Source organism: Notolepis coatsorum (assembly GCF_963971535.1).
Source record: "Notolepis coatsorum genome assembly, chromosome: 18".
NCBI classification, from domain to species: Eukaryota; Metazoa; Chordata; class Actinopteri; order Aulopiformes; family Paralepididae; genus Notolepis; species Notolepis coatsorum.
Genome location: NC_140182.1, coordinates 63170106 through 63190948, shown reverse-complemented (window position 1 = coordinate 63190948; position 20843 = coordinate 63170106). Strand labels below are relative to the sequence as shown.

The 20843-nt window shown below is 42.9% G+C and overlaps 1 protein-coding gene across 1 annotated transcript in view; it reads left to right on the top strand.

Moving 5' to 3' along the window:
• The window catches only part of etfa (electron transfer flavoprotein subunit alpha), a 38727-nt gene that overhangs the window by 546 nt on the left and 17338 nt on the right, over positions 1–20843 (top strand). The window contains exon 2 of the mRNA XM_084335543.1: positions 18420–18569. Within this exon, the coding sequence (XP_084191669.1) occupies positions 18420–18569 (150 nt within the window). The remainder of the gene's footprint in view (positions 1–18419; positions 18570–20843) is intronic.

The window sequence follows — 20843 nt, the reverse complement described above, 5'->3', positions numbered from 1 at the left end:
TTAAGTCACAAGACTATGCAGGCATTGGGTTTGTAATTCAATGATGGCACATATTTTAGTTTACTGGCCTGCTTTGGGCTCAGAGAATGACCTCCAAGACTGGTCGGACTGTGATTAGGTAGTGCTGGAACCATCCTGTTTTAACTTGATTAGGTTGGTGATGCTGGCAAAGGGATCATAGTTACACGCAGTCAGTGACTCAATAGCAAACTGTAACCAATAGCAAACTGTAACGTCAGCTTGCTTACAGAATACTGTACTGCAAATCCCAGCTGCCCACCACCCCTCCTGTGAAATGGTTACATTGATACTTCAGTAGTACATCACTAGTTGAACATTCTAACTATACTGTAGATGGCTTCAAAGTGACTAGTTGATTGTTAGTTGATTAGGCTAATGCAATAGTTGACAGGAAATACAAATATTCCCTAGCAATATAATTCTAAAGTAGTAATTCTAAAAAGTTGTAGAAATATAAAAGCTAGCCTATTTGCTGTATTTATATAAATATGTATATAACTGGAAGCATTGTATCCATGTTTCTTCAATGGTTAAAGGTGCACTAGCTAATATTTGTATATTTCAGAGGAGGGATTTGCAGTTGTGTATTCTCCTGTAAGCAAGTTGACATAATGGTTTTCTATTTAGCGCAGGTACCTGCTACAGTTCATGCAACCTCTCTTTGACCACATAACCCTCCCCATCGAGTTAAAACAGGGTTGTTCCAACTTCCAGCCCTATCAGTCCCAGAGGTCATTCTCTGAGCCATGTTTTCTGTGCTAGTAAAATCATACCCTTATGACTGCGCTCGTCATGGTTTCCGTGGACATGAGTGATTAAACATGGCTGCACAGACGCAAGTTATTTCACTTTTTTTCAACTCCTTTTATATATCTCTTTTTTTACCCATATAATCCTGTATGATAGCATGTACAATAATGCTGTATACCATAATATATATATATTCTTACCGTATATATATATCCACCTGTCGGTATATACCTGCACATATCCTTTTACATATCTGTATACTAGGCCTCTATATCTATATCTGTACATATCCTACTCTTACTAGTTACACTGCTGGCCAGTATGACTTACTATCCTACATGCTTTATACCTGTATCACTGTACATATTATACTACAACTCTGTACATACATCTGATTAGCACTACACCCGGTAGTACTAATTTATATATTTTATACCCAGTTGAATCACCTGTACATTGCACTTTACTGTTACATTTGCACTCTGTGCTGTATAATGACAATATATTCAAATCTAATAAGATAATGTTCTCAAGTCTGTTCACCCACACACTTTTTATTGCTGCAAAATGAGATTGTCAAGCAAAACAAAAGTATATACAAAAATATATATACACTACCATTCAAAAGTTTGGGGTCACCCAGACAATTTTGTGTTTTCCATGAAAACTCATGTTTATTTATCAAATGAGTTGCAAAATGAATAGAAAATATAGTCAAGACATTGACAAGGTTAGAAATAATGATTTTTATTTTGAAATAATAATTTTGTCCTTCAAACTTTGCTTTCGTTAAAGAATGCTCCCTTTGCAGACCTTTGGCATTCTAGCTGTTAATTTGTTGAGGGAATCTGAAGAAATGTCACCCCACGCTTCCTGAAGCACCTCCCACAAGTTGGATTGGCTTGAAGTGCCTTCTTGCATACCATACGGTCAAGCTGCTCCCACAACAGCTCAATAGGGTTGAGATCTGGTGACTGCGCTGGTCACTCCATTACAGACAGAATACCAGCTGCCTGCTTCTTCCCTAAATAGTTCTTGCATAATTTGGAGGTGTGCTTTAGGTCATTGTCCTGTTGTAGGAGGAAATTGGCTCCAACCAAGCACTGTCCACAGGCACAGCGTATGGCATGGTGTTGCAAAATTGAGTGATAGCCTTCCTTATTCTCTATCCCTTTTATCTTGTACAAATCTCCCACTTTACCAGCACCAAAGCAGCCCCAGACCATCACATTACCTCTACCATGCTTGACAGATGGTGTCAGGTACTCTTCCAGCATCTTTTCACTTGTTCTGCGTCTCACAAATGTTCTTTTGTGTTATCCAAACATCTCAAACTTCGATTCGTCTGTCCATAACACTTTTGTTTTTTTCCAATCTTCCTCTGTCCAATGTCCGTGTTCTTTTGCCCATATTAATCTTTTGCTTTTATGGGCGCTCTAGTAGCACACCATGTATCGCGCTGCGTCGCGAAGCGGCCGTCCCGGGTTTGCTTCTCTTTTTTTTTTTTTATATACTTTATTGTGTCAAACAAAAACATTTTACATTTAGGTGTATAGTAAGTGTACCCATATACACATACACAACTGCACCTGTCCATACCTACATACGTACATACCCACACAAATGTACATACGCATATTCCAAATCTTGACACTTTTTTTTTTTTTTTTTTTTTTTTTTTTTTTGTACCCATCACCCATACAAAAAAACAGGAGACGAAAACACAAACAAAGGGGCGAGCACCAGCATAGATCCCGGACCGGCACACATCCAACATCCAACCCTACCCGTCCCCACACACACACACAAGAAAAACAACAAACAACAACAACAATAATAACTGCAAACAAATAAGAAAATTAATAAAAAAAAGAAACCAACCAAAAAACTAAACATTTAAATAAAATAATAATAATAAGTAAAAAGGCTTGAATTTTCATTGTAGGTATACAGTAGCTGTAGGCCTAAGGGGTGTTCCCCAACAATTGATCAGTAGATCATCACTGTTTCCTGTTACTTAAAATCTTCCTTAAAGACTGATCTGTCTGTCAACTAGTACCCCTCCATAGTTTAAAGAGACCCCATCTTTTTCCCAGCATATTTTCATTCTTATTGATTTTGTAGGTTACCTTTTCCATACTATATATGTCCTCTACAGTTTCTAACCATTTGTTTACTTTCGGGGGTTCAAGTTTTTTCCAAGCTCTTGTAATTTGTTTAAGTGCTGCAGCTCTCAAAATAAAAAAAGGTATAGTTCTTCTTTTTGTAGGTTTTTGGGGCGTGTTCCTAAGAGTATATCATGTTTTTCTATACCCACTTCCTTAAACATCTGTTCCATTATGTCTAGAATATCTGACCAGTAGATTTGAATTTTTTTTACATGTAAAGAAAATATGTGTATAGTCAGCATTCTTCTCCCCACACTCCCTCCAGCAGCCGGGATCATTTTGTGCGTATTTGGACATACTCAATGGTGTTCTAAAGTACCTCATATTTATTTTCCAAGCATACTCCTGCCAAAAGGGTGATTTTATGTAATGGAAGATATCTTTAAAGCTTTGATTCCACTCCTTATCTGGTATGTTTGTTTTCAGTTCCTTCTCCCATTTATTTTTAATATAGCTTAAATCTTCAATTTTGTTTTCTTGGAGCATTTTGTAAATTTGTCCAGTTGTATTTTTGAGGTTATGGCTTTGTTGAGTCTTTATCATGTATTTCAGTAGGGGGTGGAGATCTTCAAGAGTTTTAATTTGGACTTTTTCTCTTAAGTAGCTTCTTACTTGCAGGTATCGGTGAAAGTGATTACTAGGACAGGCATATTTATTAGCTACATTTTCAAAAGAATCCACTCCTTCATTGTACATTTGATAGAAACGTATGAGGCCCTTAGCTTCCCATGTCTTAAAAAAACCGTCAATACTGTTTGGAGAAAAATCTGGGTCCCATGCTATTTGTCTTAAGCTTTTTTTTTTGTGAGTGAGTTTGCTTCTCACTCCCGGTGACTTCCATTTGTCGCATGTCTTCCCCGCCTCTTCTCCCGTTCATCCTCTCCTCATCTGTCGGTCATGTCTGACCATGAAAAAGCGATAAACGCTAAAAAATAAATCTTTAATCTTTTCCTTTTATTGGCCAGTCTCGGATATGGCTTTTTCTTTGCCACTCTGCCTAGGTCAGCATCCCGGAGTCGCCTCTTCACTGTAGACATTGACACTGGCGTTTTGCGGGTACCATTTAATGAAGCTGCCAGTTCAGGACCTGCGTCTATTTCTCAAACTAGAAACTCTAATGTACTTGTCTTCTTGCTCAGTTGTGCACTGGGCCCTGCCACTTCTCTTTCTACTCTGTTTAGAGCCTGTTTGTGCTGTTCTCTGAAGGGAGTAGTACACACTGTTGTAGGAAATGTTCAGTTTCTTGGCAATTTCTCACATGGAATAGCCTTAATTTCTAAGAACAAGAATAGACTGTCGAGTTTCATAAAGTTATCTTTTTCTGGCCATTTTGAGAGTATAATCAAACCCACAAATGGGATGGTCCAGATACTCAACTAGCTCAAAGGAAGGCCAGTTTTATAGCTTCTCTAACCAAACAATTTTTAGCTGTGCTAATGTAATTGCACAAGGGTTTTCAAGGTTTTTCTAATCACCAACGCGATTAGCAAACACAATGTACCATTAGAACACTGGAGTGATGGTTGCTGGAAATGGGGCCCTCTATACACCTATGTAGATATTCCATTACAAATCAGACGTTTGCAGCTAGTATAGTCATTTACCACATTAACAATGTATAGCAGGGGTCCCCAAACCTTTTCCTGTGAGGGCCACATAACTTTTCCCTTTTCTGGTGGGGGCCGGGGTCAGTTTGTAACAGAAAAAGTGTGACGATCGCAGGGGTGCCTAAACGTAAAAATTTATTGTTTTCCAGGAAGCCACACATAACCAAATATTAATAACCCTTTCCGGGATCTTCACAGAAAAAAAAGTCTGGAAATAAATAATAACACTATTAATGAAATAAACAACACTATTTATGAAATAAATATACAATACCTACAGACCACCTAGCTCTATCTCTGTACTATTTAAAAGCACAGTGCAGGACACACTCAAAGGTTATCGCACCTCAGAGATGGCAGTGGACATGTATGACAGGACAAAGGCCATATGTAATGGCCTTGGGATTGAGGAACATACTACCAGCCAAAGGAGGAAGCAGAAAAGGATGGACAAGTATGTAGTTGAGTCATCTTGTGGCACAAGCTCAGACCTCAGCTCAGGAGATCAGCTGAGACAGAGACTGTTCTATCCAGTCCTCGACAGAATGCTGCAAGAGCTTGAGAGCAGGTTCTCATGAGTTGGAGAACAACTTATGAGAGGCATACCGGCATGTTATCCAGCCTCAGACCAGTTTCTCTCAGTGGAATTTCTGCAACCCCTTGCCACACATTACAATATCCAACTACTGCCAGAGGAGATCACAGTTGTTTCCTGGCCTGGACAGGCAGAGATGCAGTCCCTACTATCCAAAGTGTCTTTTCCCTCCTGGATGATAATAATATTAATAATAATGCATTTTATTCATAAGGCACCTTTCAGGACACTAAAAAAAAAGTCCACAAATCGGTGAATGAAAAAAATTATAGGATCAAATGAAAACTACTACTTAAAAATGGATGTTTAAAAGTACTAAAAACCAACAAAAAATATCAAACACTAACAAACATTCAGCACAGACAATGGGGATGCTGCCATCAAAAAATTTGGAGGCGGGCCGGATCCGGCCCGCAGGCCGTAGTTTGGGGACCACTGATGTATAGTGTATTTCAGATTAATTTAATGTTATCTTCATTAAAAAAAAACAGTGCTTTTCTTTAAAAAATAAGGACATTTCAAAGTGACTCCAAACTTTTGAACGGTAGTGTGTAGTGTATATATACTTGATGTAATTCTATTCATGTAATATCAACACATAAAATATTGTGATATGTCGCTGTATCGATTCCCCACCCCTACCACACACCTGCTCAATAGTCTTTATTTAATGCAACGTTCTGGTCTGGGAGCTGAATTGCCTGAAGAAAGTTCCAGACTGAAACATTGTATTAAATAAAGACTATAGTGAGCAAATTATGACGGTGTGCTGGTGTCCCTGTTCTTATTTATAAAGTAGACTCTGGGGGGGGGGGACACACACAATTAATAAGATAATTTTAATATGAAAATAAGACTTGTAGGCTATAGGTAGCGCCGGTTTCTTTACTTCCTCTTTGGACAGAGATGTTTGACAGTGAAACGTCCTCCAACTCTCCCGTATATAGTGTGGATGTATAGCCTATGTGTAATTCTTAGAATGTCATCATGACGTTAAATCTAAATAATATTGAGACAGTGTGAAGTAAATGTAAGCCTCGAATATGTTTTGTAAACAAAATTGCAAGCCTGGCTGCATTTTGTAAACCGTGAAACGGGTAGCTTTCTAGTTTCAAACCATTTTCCTCTGAGGAGGGCTTGTTTATTCAGTTATGAAAATATGACCTTACAATGTTTTTACTTCTGACTCTCCCCAACGCCACATAGACCTTTTAACAGCTTATACACTTTTTAAATACTGTAGCTAAAAGTGAAATATAATAATAATAATAACTTTATTTGTGTAGCACTTTTCATACAGAGGTTGCAGTTCAAAGTGCTTCACAACAGTACAAAAATACAGGCGAGCAAGGTAAGGCAAATCACAGTTCTTCAGTAATACAAATAATAGGTGGCGAAGTGGCGCAGTGGGCAAGGCGCTCGCCACTTACGCAGGAGATGCTGGGTTCGAGCCCAGCTCTCGGCGTTGCTTCTGGCTTGGTTGGTCGTTCATACTAATACAATTGGCAGTATTAGGGGGTGGGAAAGCCGGTGGGTGGGGATCGGACGTTGTGGACAGCGACTCCTACAGGTCGGTTGGTGCGCCTGTACAGCAGAATCAGGAAGTATCGGGGGCAGTGTGAGCCTCCCACGCGTTCCTCGCCACTGAGAGATCGCGCTGTTGAGGTGAAAAGATGCGACGGCTGCCTCCTCGTGTACCGGAGGGGACATGTGATGCAAGGCTTGGTCCACATTGCAGCCGACCAGTGGGAGGCATGGTCTAACAACATACGAGACAGGGGAGGGTAGAATTGGACAATATGAAATTGGGATGGGAGAAAAATAGAAAATGGGGAGAAAGTAGATTAAAAAAAAAAAAAGTTATACAAATAATAAAATAGAATAGATTAGATAAAAAAGTGCAATTTAAAATAGGCTAAAAATAATAAAATATAATGGACAGTAAAAAAGTGTGATAAGATTTGTTCAATAAAAAACATAACGGAGCAGTGTATCGCTCTTAGTACTTTGAAACACAGACCTATCACAGCACAGTATCAATATTTTGGTTGTTGAACAATGTTATAAAAAACGGATCATTGGTTCAGCGGCAAAAGGTGTGTTTAAGGTCGTTTTCACATAGTTTGGTGGACTTTCAAGTGCACCAAACAGGCTTCGGGGACAGCTCTAGACTACAGCGCACACACATACACACACCACATTATTCTGCAAAGCAGCCCAGCGCACACACATAGACCACATTATTCCCCGGAGCAGCCCAGCGCACACACATTATTCTCATATATTGCTGAAATGCTGATGTAGTTTTGTAACTTTGATGTGACATTGGTCGATTGTTCGATTGAAGCTCATTGCCATCATTCTCTCGCTAAACAACTTGTACACGTCGATGTTTTTGTGAGTGGCCACAAGCAGCTGTTTAATTAGCTCGTCTGACCATATTTCTATCAGGGCTTTTACCTCCTCATTCGCCCACGTCTGTCCACGAGACATGTTCCACGAGTGCTTGTTTTGCAGTGTGCGCCGCAGTTTGTTTTGTTTCCTTCTACTCAAGATGCACAGTTTATCGGGTCACTTCCTATATTTGGTCTTGCGTTTGGTCCGATGAGCATTCACACCACAAAAGTACGCACCAGGGTTCACTTGGAAGCGAACCGAGACCTATGTTTTCGGCGGACCAGAGTTCGCTTTTTTGGTCCACACCAGAGTTTGAATGAGCTTTGACACTACCCCAAACCAAGCGGACTATCCGAGGAAACAAACTCTGGTGGTGCGTTTAAAGCGGACCAAACAGCTCTGACTAACTGAGCCGCTGAAATAGCAAACAGCTGGAGCCGACTGTTTCACAGCTGGGCTACAGGTGTAGGCTCCTGGTTTTCATTAGGGATGGGTACCAAATTAGGTAATTTTAAAGGTACCTACCGAATCACGTCGGTACTACAGAGTACCGATTCACGTGAGATCCGTCGGTGCCACATTTCGGTACTGTAAAAAAAAATAAAATAAAAATAACTTTTTTTTACGACGTCAATGTTTCGTTTACCACAAACGAAACCTATGAATGAAGTGTGCCTCACGTCAACGTTCACACGCACAATATACGCTTACCTAGGATTTGACTTGATTCAACAACAAAGCAGTCGGGGCAATGGCAAGCCGAAAACGGTCGAAAGTGTGGTTATTTGAAGTTTGGATTTTCTTTTTCACAACTGAGGTAGGTAGATACAATTTTGAGACTAAAGTACAGAAAAAAGGTACCGTTGGGTACCGGTATCGGTTCAAATGTGAAAGGTACCCAACCCTAGTTTTCATATCTGGTAGCCTGGGTCATGTATGAAGGCTAGCCTAGCCTGTGGCTAGTCTCACTTGGAGGACATTCGGCATGAACGTCAAATGACAGGCGAAGGCAGCTGAACCCACATACTGTACCGGGTTTCCAAATCTGACATCATTCCCTCCCCCGAAGTTAGCCTAGCTCCAGGCTGCATTTACAATGTTTTTTTTTGATCAAATGTTTTATTATTACTTGCATGAAACAAGACAACACATTAATCACAATCACAATACACAGAACTTCACAGGAAAATAACAAACAATAATAATACAGAATATAACAATTTATAAATTATAAAGACAAAAAGAAAAGAAAACAGAGTTCAACCTTTTTAAATTCAAAATTCCAGGGGTACTATCTAATAGATGACCAAATAGCGAAGAACTAGCTAAATAGCTGCCCCCCAATAAAATCCCTAGTTAAATTCAAGACATCACAAAAGACAAGACAGACAAGACATTTCCTCCTCCCCCTCCCACGAGACCGCCGAACTCCCCCAAACAAGCACCCCAACCCCGCTCAGCCGCACACGGCGGCCCTGACCTTCTCAGCTGCTGCGAACCATAGGTCAATCCCAGCCTGCCCCACCCCAATCACCCGCGCCGTGGATATCTCAAGATAAATCACATCCAACAGTGTTAGGGACCAGTTAATCACTGAGCTTCTCAGGCTCCTTCCATCTCATTGCTATTAGCTTCTTTGCCGCTGTGACGCCCGCTAGGACAACCCTTTTCAGTTGTACGGACGCGGGTAGTGTTGTTATATCGTTCAGGAGTAGCGTAACAGCTGTGAATGGGATAGTTAAGCCACACAGATCTGAAAGTTTGTCCGCTATTGACCTCCAGAAGCGGGCCACTGGTGGGCAAACCCAATACATATGCATATAAGTGCCAGTGGCCTTTTGAGAGCACAAAGTGCACCGAGAGTCGGTTATCAGTCCCATAGCAAATAGCTTCCTAGGTGTAAGATAGGTCCTATGAATATAATTAAAATTAATTTGCTGGTGATTGGGGTTGCGGGAAGACAATGCCACATTTGCCCAAACATCATCCCAGTCAAACTCGGGGTCCAACTCCGGGATATCCACACGCCAGATTGTATCCAATGATACATTTTTATACGTGGACTGAATTAAGAGCGTATAAAAGTCTGAGACAAACCCTCTGGAGGTCGTCCTGTCCACTATGAGCCTGAGGAAGGGGTGTGGTTGCAAAGCTTGAGCCCACGGCACGCCATGCGCCCTCAGCGCTGACCTTAGTTGAAGGTAAAGAAAGAAGGACTCGCCGGGCAGATCATAAAATTCTCTTAAGTCCTGAAACGCACGGAGGCCGTTCTTATCATAAATATCCTCCAGAGTATGAACCCCCCTCCTTTGCCATTGAGGAATATTAACTGGCTTGTGCCCAACAAGTAATTGCTGGTTATTAAAAATTGGAGAGTCCAGGTGCCATGGGCATTTAACCCCACACGACTTCTGTACATTACGCCACGTCTGCATCACGTGAGTTATGATCGGTCCATACCTCAGTCGGCATTTCGAAATAGGGACAGTGGAGTACACCACATCCTGCAATCTTAGCGGTGAGACCACCGCCGCTTCTAAGGAGCGCCAAGATACAGCATCTACAGGGTCTAGCCAGCACATCAGAGGTCTCAGTGAAAAGGACCAGAAATAAAGCTTAAAATCAGGGATTGCGAGGCCCCCATCTTGTTTCCTACGTTGAGTAGTAGCTCTTTTGATTCTCTGGCGTTTGTTATTCCAGATAAACTTAGATACCATCGATTGTACCTTGCGCCAGTTGTCTATTGGAGGGGGCAGGGGGAGCATTGAGCTAACAAAATGTATCCTAGGCAGGACGTTCATTTTGATTATGGAAGCTCGGGCTTGTAAGGAGTTAGGAAGGGATGACCATCTGTCTAGATCCTGGCGTATTTTATCATAAGTACCCGTGAAGTTGTACTTAGTAGTTTGACTCAGCGTGGGGAATATCTCTATGCCTAAGTATTTAAAATGTTCCACTATGGGGATATCAGCTGGTAGTCGCACCGCCTTGGCCAGCTCATTAAGAGGTAGGCAGGCTGATTTTTTCCAGTTAATCTTAAAGCCTGACAATTTACCAAAGTCGTCGATTATTCCCAATAATTTTGTGGCCGACCGGGAAGGGTCATCCATAAAAATCCAGTAGGTCATCCGCATAGAGAGCAATTTTGTGTGGTGTATTATTGATCATTATGGGGACGATGTCCTCCGATTGCCTAATAAATTGGGCCAATGGTTCGAGGGAAAGCGCAAATAGTCCTGGGCTCAGAGGACAACCCTGTCTAGAAGATCTGGAGACTGGGAAAAGTGTGGAACAGTTTTTGCCTGTCAGTATCATTGCCGACGGCGAGGCATACAGGACTTTAATCATATGAATAACATTCTTTCCAAGACCCATGACCTCAAGTACCTTCCACAGGTATGACCATTCTAGTCTGTCAAACGCCTTCATGGCATCCAAAGACAGAACTGTGGACGGAGCTGTATTGTCTTTACTGTTATCGACTACATGCAACAGCCTCCTAAGATTATCTGCAGCCAGGCGCCCCGGGATAAAACCAGTTTGATCGCAGTGTACCAATACCGTCATAAATCTCTGCAGGCGGCGAGCCAGCACCTTGGCAAACACTTTTAAATCGGCCCGAGAGGACTCAAGGGCCTATAGCTACCACAATCATTGGGATCTTTGTCCTTCTTGAGAAGTAAAGAGATCAACGCCATGTTGACATCTCTTGAGAACTCCCCTTGTTCGATAGCGTAATTGATCATATCGAGCATCAATGGACCCAGTTGGTCCCAGAAAGCTAAATACACCTCGGTGGAATACCATCCCAGCCTGGTGCCTTACCCCTCTGCATTTCAGCAATCGTCTCCCTTAGTTCCATAAGAGTGATCGGTTTCCTCAGTTCCTTAGCCTCTTCCTCAGAAATGTGGGGTATCTCAAGCCCGCCAATGAACGATTCAAATTTAGAGTCGTCGAGATTAACCTCTGAGCTATATAACTGAGTAAAACTCTTTAAAAGTGTCGTTGATCTTTTTCGAATCAGTAGTGACTGTACCCTGTCGCGTCTTGATCGAGGGGATATCCGAGAAATGATCATTCGAGCGTATTTTCATTGCCAATAGATGGCTAGGCCTGAAGCCGTGAAAGTAGTAATTTTGCCTTGTCCTATGTATCAAGAACTCAGACTGTTGTTTAAGTATGGAGTTTATTTCTTTCTTGACTATCTTACGTTGTGTGTTTAGTCGTTCACTATAGTTAGTTTGCAAAGATGCGTATAGGTCCGCATATAATGTTTCCAGTCCTTCTAGTTTTTTTACTGGGATTTACGCAAATTGGAGGCGAAAAGTGTGACATGACCCCTGATAAATCCTTTCAATGCGTTCCATAGGACCCTGGGGCCATCGACCGTGCCAACATTGATCTGCAAGAATTCAGCTAGTTTATTCCTGAACTCAGAACAGAAATCATCGTTCTTTAATAAGGTTGAGTTAAAACGCCACCTGGGAGCTCTCGTGGAGAGCCTGCCAAAGGTTGCCACAAGGAAAATCCCCTTGTGGTCCGAGAGAGCCAGGGGAACCAATGAGACGTCGAAACTATCAAACATATTAGGGGACGCGAATGCATAGTCTTTTCGAGAGAAGGTTTTGTGTCTGGCTGACAGGTGAGAGTAATCCTGAGGGCCTTAGAGGACCGTTTTTGGTCGCTTGTTTCAGAGGACCCGGACCTATCCATCTCCGCATCCCAGCACGCCTTAAAATCGCCACCCACAATGAGAGCGTATCCAGTAAGTTCCAACATATTCTTCGTGATTGTATTATAGAACATTGAATCAAATGTGTTAGTGGCATACAATGCTATTATTGCCATCTTCCTATGAGAGAACTCAACTTTTGCTATAGTAATCCTTCCCTCCATGTCCGACCACACATCCAGGACTTTGATATCAAGGTTACGTCTTGTAACTATGATGACTCCTTTCGTCTTATCATCGGCTGAGGATGAGGAGATAACGTGATATTGTCGATTTGCTGGCCTTGACACATCACCCACTAATAAATGCGTCTCACTAAGGAGAGCAATGTCAATATTTCTTCTCTTCAATAACCAAAGGACACTGGCACGCTTGTGTGGGGCGTTAAGACCCCCTGCGTTCCAAATTAAAATATTAAATTTAGCCATGGTCGAGTTTGTCTAAATGCGTAGAGAACATACCAGTGCAGCCAGGCTGAGTACAGAGGTGCTGATCCAGGCGGGCCCAGACGGTCAGTCCCAGGAGTTCAGAGGAGGAACAATTACACACGTATAAGACAACAGTACATAAAACACAGAAAAATACCACCCCAGTTACAACCCCCCCCTCCTTCTACTCTAAACCCTAACCCACCCGTCCTATTATTAACCCTCCTATACCCACTCTCCAATCCCCTCCCTATGCAGGGCTGTACGCTAAGCTTTTTCACTAGGGACACACTTGCCCCTAAATGAGAAATTTAGGGGCAAAAAATATTTTTTAGGGGCAAATCTTTAAATAACAATTTTACCATTATTTATATCGATTGTTTTTGATTTAAAAAAAGAAAATTATTTTATATAATTCTTTTTTTAATAAAATATATATATTATATAATCATACTTGTAGTTGTATTATCTGCGAGACATCGCCACCACGCAACAAGTCTAAATGCTCGCTATATGCAACCAGCTCCACTGTCTGTGTGTACTCGAGTAGCCTCCAGCTACGGCCAGGATTCCCCGGAGCTGCAGCTGGACCCTATACTGTAGCCTCCAGCTACGGCCAGGATTCTCCGGCGCTGCAGCTGGACCCTATTGACTATATTCAGCGTGCCCTCAGCTCGAATACGCATCGACTCAGTGTTATAACAAGACATTGATATCAGGAGCTATCTGAACTATTTAGTTTAATGGGACGTTTCGTTTTGAACAGTAAGCTAACGCGAGCTATCATGCACTACTAGACTTACTGGAGCATTTGTTGATAGCTATCAGTAGCTAGCCGGCTGGCAGGCTCACCGAGGTCCCAGTGTCCCACTAGAGTCTAGTGTTTACAACAGCCACGGGTGCGGGAGGGAGGAGGAGCAGCAGACGCCGCAGCTCTCTCCGTGTGTCTGAGTTCAGTTCAGTTCGGCTCACTATAGGAGGTCGAACGCGTCGAAAATATCAAGCAATACTAACTTTACTTTTCTTCATAGCTAAATCAGACAGTCAGCCAGTCTATCAGAGTGAGTGCTCAGTCGATTGTTCCCGCTGATCATACCTGCTGAGTGCTCACTGCTCAGCTCGCGTGAGTGACGTCATCGCGTCATCACACGCCTTGGATAATTTAGGAGTGAAATGCGAATGCAAGGCTTGAAAGCACTACTCGCAAGCCCGCCCCAGATAATATTTACCAATCGCAACGGCCAATTAAAGGGGCAATTCGCGACGATATCATCGCAGTGTACAGCCCTGCTATGCCCCATCCACTAAGGATGGTCATCTTCCTATTTCCCACTGGAGTCATGGATCCAATAAGACGCTCTCCACTCCGACCCCCCTCTAGATAAACCCCTGATTAAACCCCCACTAGTCCAATAAACACAAATAAAAATTAAATTCAATAAAGATATCGGTCGAAAACCACCGTGAGCCTTGGCCCTAACATGAGACAACTATAATGGAAAAAATAGCCATTATTATATAATAACTCAACATCAACCCTGTAACCATCTACTTCCGAGTCTGCGTATTAATGTCGCAATGTTATAGCATAAATGGATAAAGGAAAATTCAAAACAAAATTTAATTAAAGCATACCAGCAGATAGTCTAAGGCAGGATCGGATCACAGTTAAATTGCGCAAACGGATGTCATTTAAACAGCGACAATAAGAAGAAAGGGAAAAAAGGGTTATGGTCAAAGTGCACGCATGTAACAGCCCCTCTGATCAGGCACAACGGCTGGAATGACATAACCTATGTAAGAATAGAATTAAACACCTTCATTAACCCGGGGATAGTAATAAGCTATACCTGACACAACCTGTTATCATATATTGTATATATATATTCAACCGACCTTCTACTACTGGAGCCCAAAGCTCAAAACAGCCTGGATATAAAAATAAAAGCATACAAGTTAGTTAAGGACCCGATCACCGTTGAATTGTGCAAACCGATGTCACTTAAACAGCAACAACAACCAAAATACGTAAACATTAACGGGTCTCGAATGTCTCGGCGTGGGCGATAGACACAGCCTGCTAGCTAGCCCGAGGCTAGCGCGTAAGCTAGTGATGAATCCGGCTAGCACGCTAGAATCTGTTTTGTACATTGTTCAGCTAGCTCGCTAGCTTTCATAGAGGCGACACACACGTACGACCATGAGGTCAGCATTAGCAAGTAACAAAAGTCATTGGGATGCCCCGCTAGTTTGGATGGGCAGTGGACAGTTAGCATGTCTGGGCATGACAACAAGCATTTGTGAGTAGTCCGCCCCATCAATGTATTCAGGCCCACATCGCCAAGTCACTCACCCGACATAGATATCAAGCTACAGTCTCGGCTATCCCCCCCCGAGATATTCCTTCGCTTTAGCCAACGACCAAAATGAACGGCGATCATCGTCCTTACCCAGCACAGATAATTTTGCGGGAGCGAATAGCGTAGGCCTCAGGCCTAGTTTCCATAGCCTGGACATGACCACTTTGTATTCGCCTCTCTGTGCTTGAACCAGAGTGTTCGAAAATGGCCACTTTGTGATCGCCAAGACTTAGTTTACCCCTTCTGGCACGGGCCGACCGCATGATGAGCTCCCTCTGCTGAAGCCTGTTCAGCTTGACAATGATGGGCCTCGGCTCTTTGTTCACTCCAGGACTGGTCCTGCCCGCTCTGTAGGCCGATTCACATACGGGAGGGCTGGGGAGGACATCTTTCCCCAGTATTTCCTGCAGCAATTCCGGCATGGACTCCGAGAGACGGCCTCCCTCGTTGCCCTCCGGTACACCAACAATCCTGATGTTGTAGCGTCTCTCCCGGGACTGCATTTCCACAATTACCGACTGTAGATTGGCAACTTCAGCCTGCCTAGCCAGCAGGGAGGTCTCCAGACCCGCCATCCTCTCGCCTTGTAGTGAGACCTCTGTCGTTAGCGTGGCTAGTTCGTTAGCATTAGCCGAGGAGACAACGTGCAGCGACTCCATCTGGTCTTTCAACGGGTCGACCGCCAACCTAATTTCCTCTGACATCTCTCGACGAAGGTTATCAAAAAATTCCGCCTGCACTTTTCTTTGTGTTTCAGCGAAGCGTGTCTCAAAGTCTGCATGGAGTTTGGTCATGACCGAGAGTACAGCTTCGCTTATCTCACTGATACCGGGCGACGGCGAGGCTAGGCCCGGTGGCAGTTTGCCGGCTGGGGTGCTCATGGATCTGGTCTCCACCACCGACATCGCAGAAAGTTTAAAAAAGTCGACGACAGTAGTTGAAACTCGACGACTCAACAAGCAGACAAATAACAAATAAAAATAAAATAAAGACTAATGGGGAGAAAAGTATATTTCGCATGATAGAAGGGAGCTCACGTGAAACACGTCTACTCCATGATCGCCTAGCTCCGCCCCCGCTGCATTTACAATGTTATGTCCCTAGCCTGTTTGTAACTCTGTGCGTGCGTGTGTTTGCATGCACTGCAGCAAACGCACACTGCGGCTGAGAAAGACAAGTGTGCTGCTGACTCAACTTCCCTGGGCAAATACCGGGGATGCACAAATATTGGATGTCAGGTTTATACCACAATATTAAAAGATGATACCAAGAGAGCCATGTCTTGCATGTCAGGAATGCAATGTAACTTAGGCTAATCTTTTGCCTTCAGCATTTAGAAGCATAATAGGTCTCAATGATTCCTCAGTCATTTCTGTCCATTGACTTCAAACTAACGGACTAGATGTACTCTAGGCTAGTAATGGATGGGATTGGTACTATCAGACGACACTTATAGGAACACGCCAACATTTTGGGAAATTAGCTTACCATCTTCCAGAGAGAGACAAGAAGATGGATACCAGTTTCCTCTGTGCGTTCAGTAGAAAGCTATCTGGCTGCATGTTAGCCTAGCTTAGCACAATGAATGGAAGCAGACATGACCGGTTAGCCTAGGCATTGTCCAACTAACACCTCCCGAAGGCTCCTGAAATCAAAACTGGTTGAAAAACCTTTTTATAAATGTGGCCCCAGGAATCCAGAGTTATCAGCAGTGAAAAACTGGTACTAACTGGTACAGCCCTGCCTACAAGCACCACGGTCATATTCAAGGCCAGTGTACGGTATGTGATGCTGTCAAATCAATGTAGACATTAGGGCTGTCCTCCTCCACTAAAGACATTCTTAGCAGATTAATTGTCATAGAACTTTGTAGACTAGTAATCGGTTAGTTGATTAAGGGGGCTTTCTCACTCAGCCTTTTGTATCGAATCACCGTCCCGGAGCACGGGGGGAGTGTTCTCACTCACCCCTTTTGGGGTGCGAAACGGCGCTGATTCGTTTCACCCCCCGCTGAACGGGATCAGCTGGCAGAGGTGGTCTCGGATTCGGCCCCCGGGAGAATGGGGGGTGTGGCTTTGCGAGCTTGTACCTTTTCACAGGCGTGGCGCCTGGTGCTGACATAACGTCATAAATTTTGTTTGCCATTGCTATGTCTATACATTGTTCGAATGCATTTATTTCTATTAGACCAGTGGTGCCCAACCAGTCGGCCGTGGTCGACCAGTAGATCAATGACATGCAATATAATTGCCACAAGCGATGGGATAATGTTAGCTTCTGAACAGGCTAGCTAACTAGCGTTAGCCGTTAGCCATTGCTGTATGCTATACTTTCTTGTTCGAATGTATTTTATTTCTATTAGACCAGTGGTGCCCAACCAGTCGGCCGTGGTCGACCAGTAGATCGCTCAAAACGCTCAAAAGCGGACTCTACAACACCATCCATTCGTGATAAAATGGGGTGGGTTATATTGACAAGGCTTGACAACAGAGGTTCAAATATAACTTCATATTTATTGGCAATTTGTTCATTTTATATCAACATCCAGAGTCCGCAGTCGTGTTAAGACATTCCCGTTTACATTTTCGGTCGACCAGTAGATCAATGACATTCAATATAATCGATGCGAGCAATGTTACTAGTAAAAGGTTAAGCTAACTAGCGGTAGCCGTTAGCTTAGCGTTATTGTTAACCCTGCAAAACGATCAAAAGCGGACTCTACAACAGAGTTCCATTCGTGAGAAAAGGGGGGTGGGTTATATTGACGAGGCTTGACAACAGATATTTTTGACAACAGATACTTCATATTTATTTATTTGTTTCTTTATATCAACATCCATTCTCCAGTCTCCGTGTTAACACTTCCTGTGTTTACATTTCGAGCGTGACATCATCGACTACGGCAAGCTCAAAACGCAAACCGTAAACAAAACCCAGAGCGCACCCAGACTGAAGTGTGTACACAAACTAGAGGGGGGAGAGGGGGGGGGGGAGTTCGCATCAGATCTCGGAACGGGCAGAACGGAACGAAATAGAAACGAATAGAGTGAGTGAGAAAGGGCCCTTAATCAGCAACGCCGTACAATTATGTTTCCCACATGCAATCATGCAGAAGGACCTCTCTCAATCTTGTGCTTACCAACGATTCTTAAGGATATGGGCCTAACTCATTATGCATGGGGGGGGGGGGGGGGGAAATACATTAAAACTACAAGGCCTAATCAACTAGTCTTAGTCGACTAAGATCAAAATAGAGGTGAGTTCTAAGTGCACTCCTAGCAAATACTATAAATGTTAGAAAAGACGATACAAATGACGTTGTGTACTACTTGTCTACTGTCACCCCCCCCCCCCCCCTCAGACTGGTCTCCTCCAGAGGCTTCAGAGTACCCTGGTGGTGGCAGAGCACAACAATGACACCCTGTCACCCATCACTCTCAGTGCCATCACTGCAGCTAGCAAGCTGGGAGGAGAGGTGGCCTGCCTGGTGGCTGGAACTAACTGCTCCAAGGTGAGTTATACTTTGGGAACCATTTGGTTTAGCCTACAATAAACTGAATGTTATTTTGATTTAGATTTTGGATGCACAGAGAGAACGAGTATGCCTAAAATTTTGTTTTGATGGTATAACAGTATTTGACGGTATAGTTATCCAGTACAAATTACACTGTGATATAGGGCTGGGCGATTCTTGCTCAAATGTGAATCACGATTCTCTTGCACGATTCTTATTTTTTTAATAAAATCATTTATTGCACTCTTTCTTAAACAGACAACATAACATATCAAAGTGCTTGACTTAAACTTAAAAGTCTCTTGTAATATACAAAATAACTCAAGTCAGAATCGTCATTTTAAAAAGTTAAGTAAAACGTTTTTTTTATTCATTTTAATTTAAAAAATCGTCATTTAGAAATGAGATTGCATAGGTCTATGAATCGAGATCGCGATTTTATTTCGATTAATCGCCCAGCCCTACTGTGATATGACATATTTTTCTTTATCCTGTAATACAGTTGTCAGGGTAATTTCTTCAATATGTATATCTCATGGATGACGGTATTGTAAGAATACATAACTTTCCATAGATCCATGACAGTATACCTTCATATTTGGTATACCTGCCAACCCTCGAAAGGGACTTTGGTTAAGCTAGCCTCTATCAGACATCAGCTCCTAAAAGGGACTTTGGTTAAGCTAGCCTCTATCAGACATCAGCTCCTAAAGGGGACTTTGGTTAAGCTAGCCTCTATTACACATCAGCCCCCGAGAGGGACTTTGGTTAAGCTAGCCTCTATTAGACATCAGCTCCTAAGAGGGACTTTGGTTAAGCTAGCCTCTATCAGACATCAGCTCCTAAAAGGGACTTTGGTTAAGCTAGCCTCTATTAGACATCAGCCCCCGAGAGGGACTTTGGTTAAGCTAGCCTCTTAGACATCAGCTCCTAAAAGGGACTTTGGTTAAGCTAGCCTCTATCAGATATCAGCCCTTGAGAGGGACGTTGGTTAACACTTTCTTCGCCAGGCTTATGTACATCATTATACCATCCTCTGCCAGCTCTATTTGTCTATGGAGAAGTTCCCCTTCTTTGCAGGGCTATAACTTTTTAAATTGTATTGCTAACATTGACGTTACTATGGCCCATTCAACATCGAGTATCTATTGTTCAGGGTGTAGCAACGTTATACTTTTTCATTCACATATTCATACTAAAATACGGTCTAAAGTATAAATATGTTTTTATCGTTTTCTGCAGCTTTCTGCAGAACGTGATTTATAGCCCTAAATGCATTATATTGATGATTGTATACAGTTTGATAGCGATCGGCGCGAGATAAAAAATTTCAAATGGACGTGCTTCTAGAAGTTACTACTTATCATCTGATGTTGACCGGATGGGGGGGGGGGGCGTTTATAATTCCGTGGCCAACGTTAGATGATTCATCTAGTGTGGGTGATATGATCATTAGAGCAGTTTGTATCGAACACGGTAAAAAGAAAACGCTGAAACTCACCGTAGCTTCCTCGTAGCGTTGGGCGATGAGCGTGGAGCAAAAATATTCCTATTATGGGATGTTGAAATATGCAATCCATCTCCAGGTTGTATAATAGTATATACGTCCAAATCATGTTGTTTATCGAGTTATTGGTAACGGATTGCTATCCATTGTGTCTAGCTCGAGTCCCGGGACTATTAGCGAGTGATCGGACCGAATTGGAATGAGCACCAGTTTCCGTTTCCGGTTTCCGGTTTGGGCGATCCGCCGATCGGCCACCAGATGGCGCTCTTGAACCGTTGGAGAGTTGAGAGGGGATCAACAGTAGATCTCAAGTCTCCGGGGGAGAAATATGATTGCGATCACAGATTTTTGAAATATTGATCTCAATGACGTGTTACGGCGTCATTGGCAGAATGAGCATGGCGGGGAATGACGAGTTTAGGCGTCCTTGGCAGAGAAAGTGTTAAGCTAGCCTCTATCAGACATCAGCCCTTGAGAGGGACTTTGGTTAAGCTAGCTCTATCAGACATCAGCCCTTGAGAGGGACTTTGGTTAAGCTACAGTAGCCTCTATCAGACATCAACCCTCGAGAGGAACGTTAGTTAAGCTAGACTCTATCAGACACCGGTAGTCGCTAGGTAGGACATAGATAGCGCTTGCAATTATAATTTTTTTAAAATCCTCTCTTTCCTCTAATCTCTGTTTTCTCCCCGTCCCAATTTAGTCATTGTGCCAATTCCCCCCCTCCCCTACCTGGTTGTTGTGCGCATGTTCTCCTACTGGTC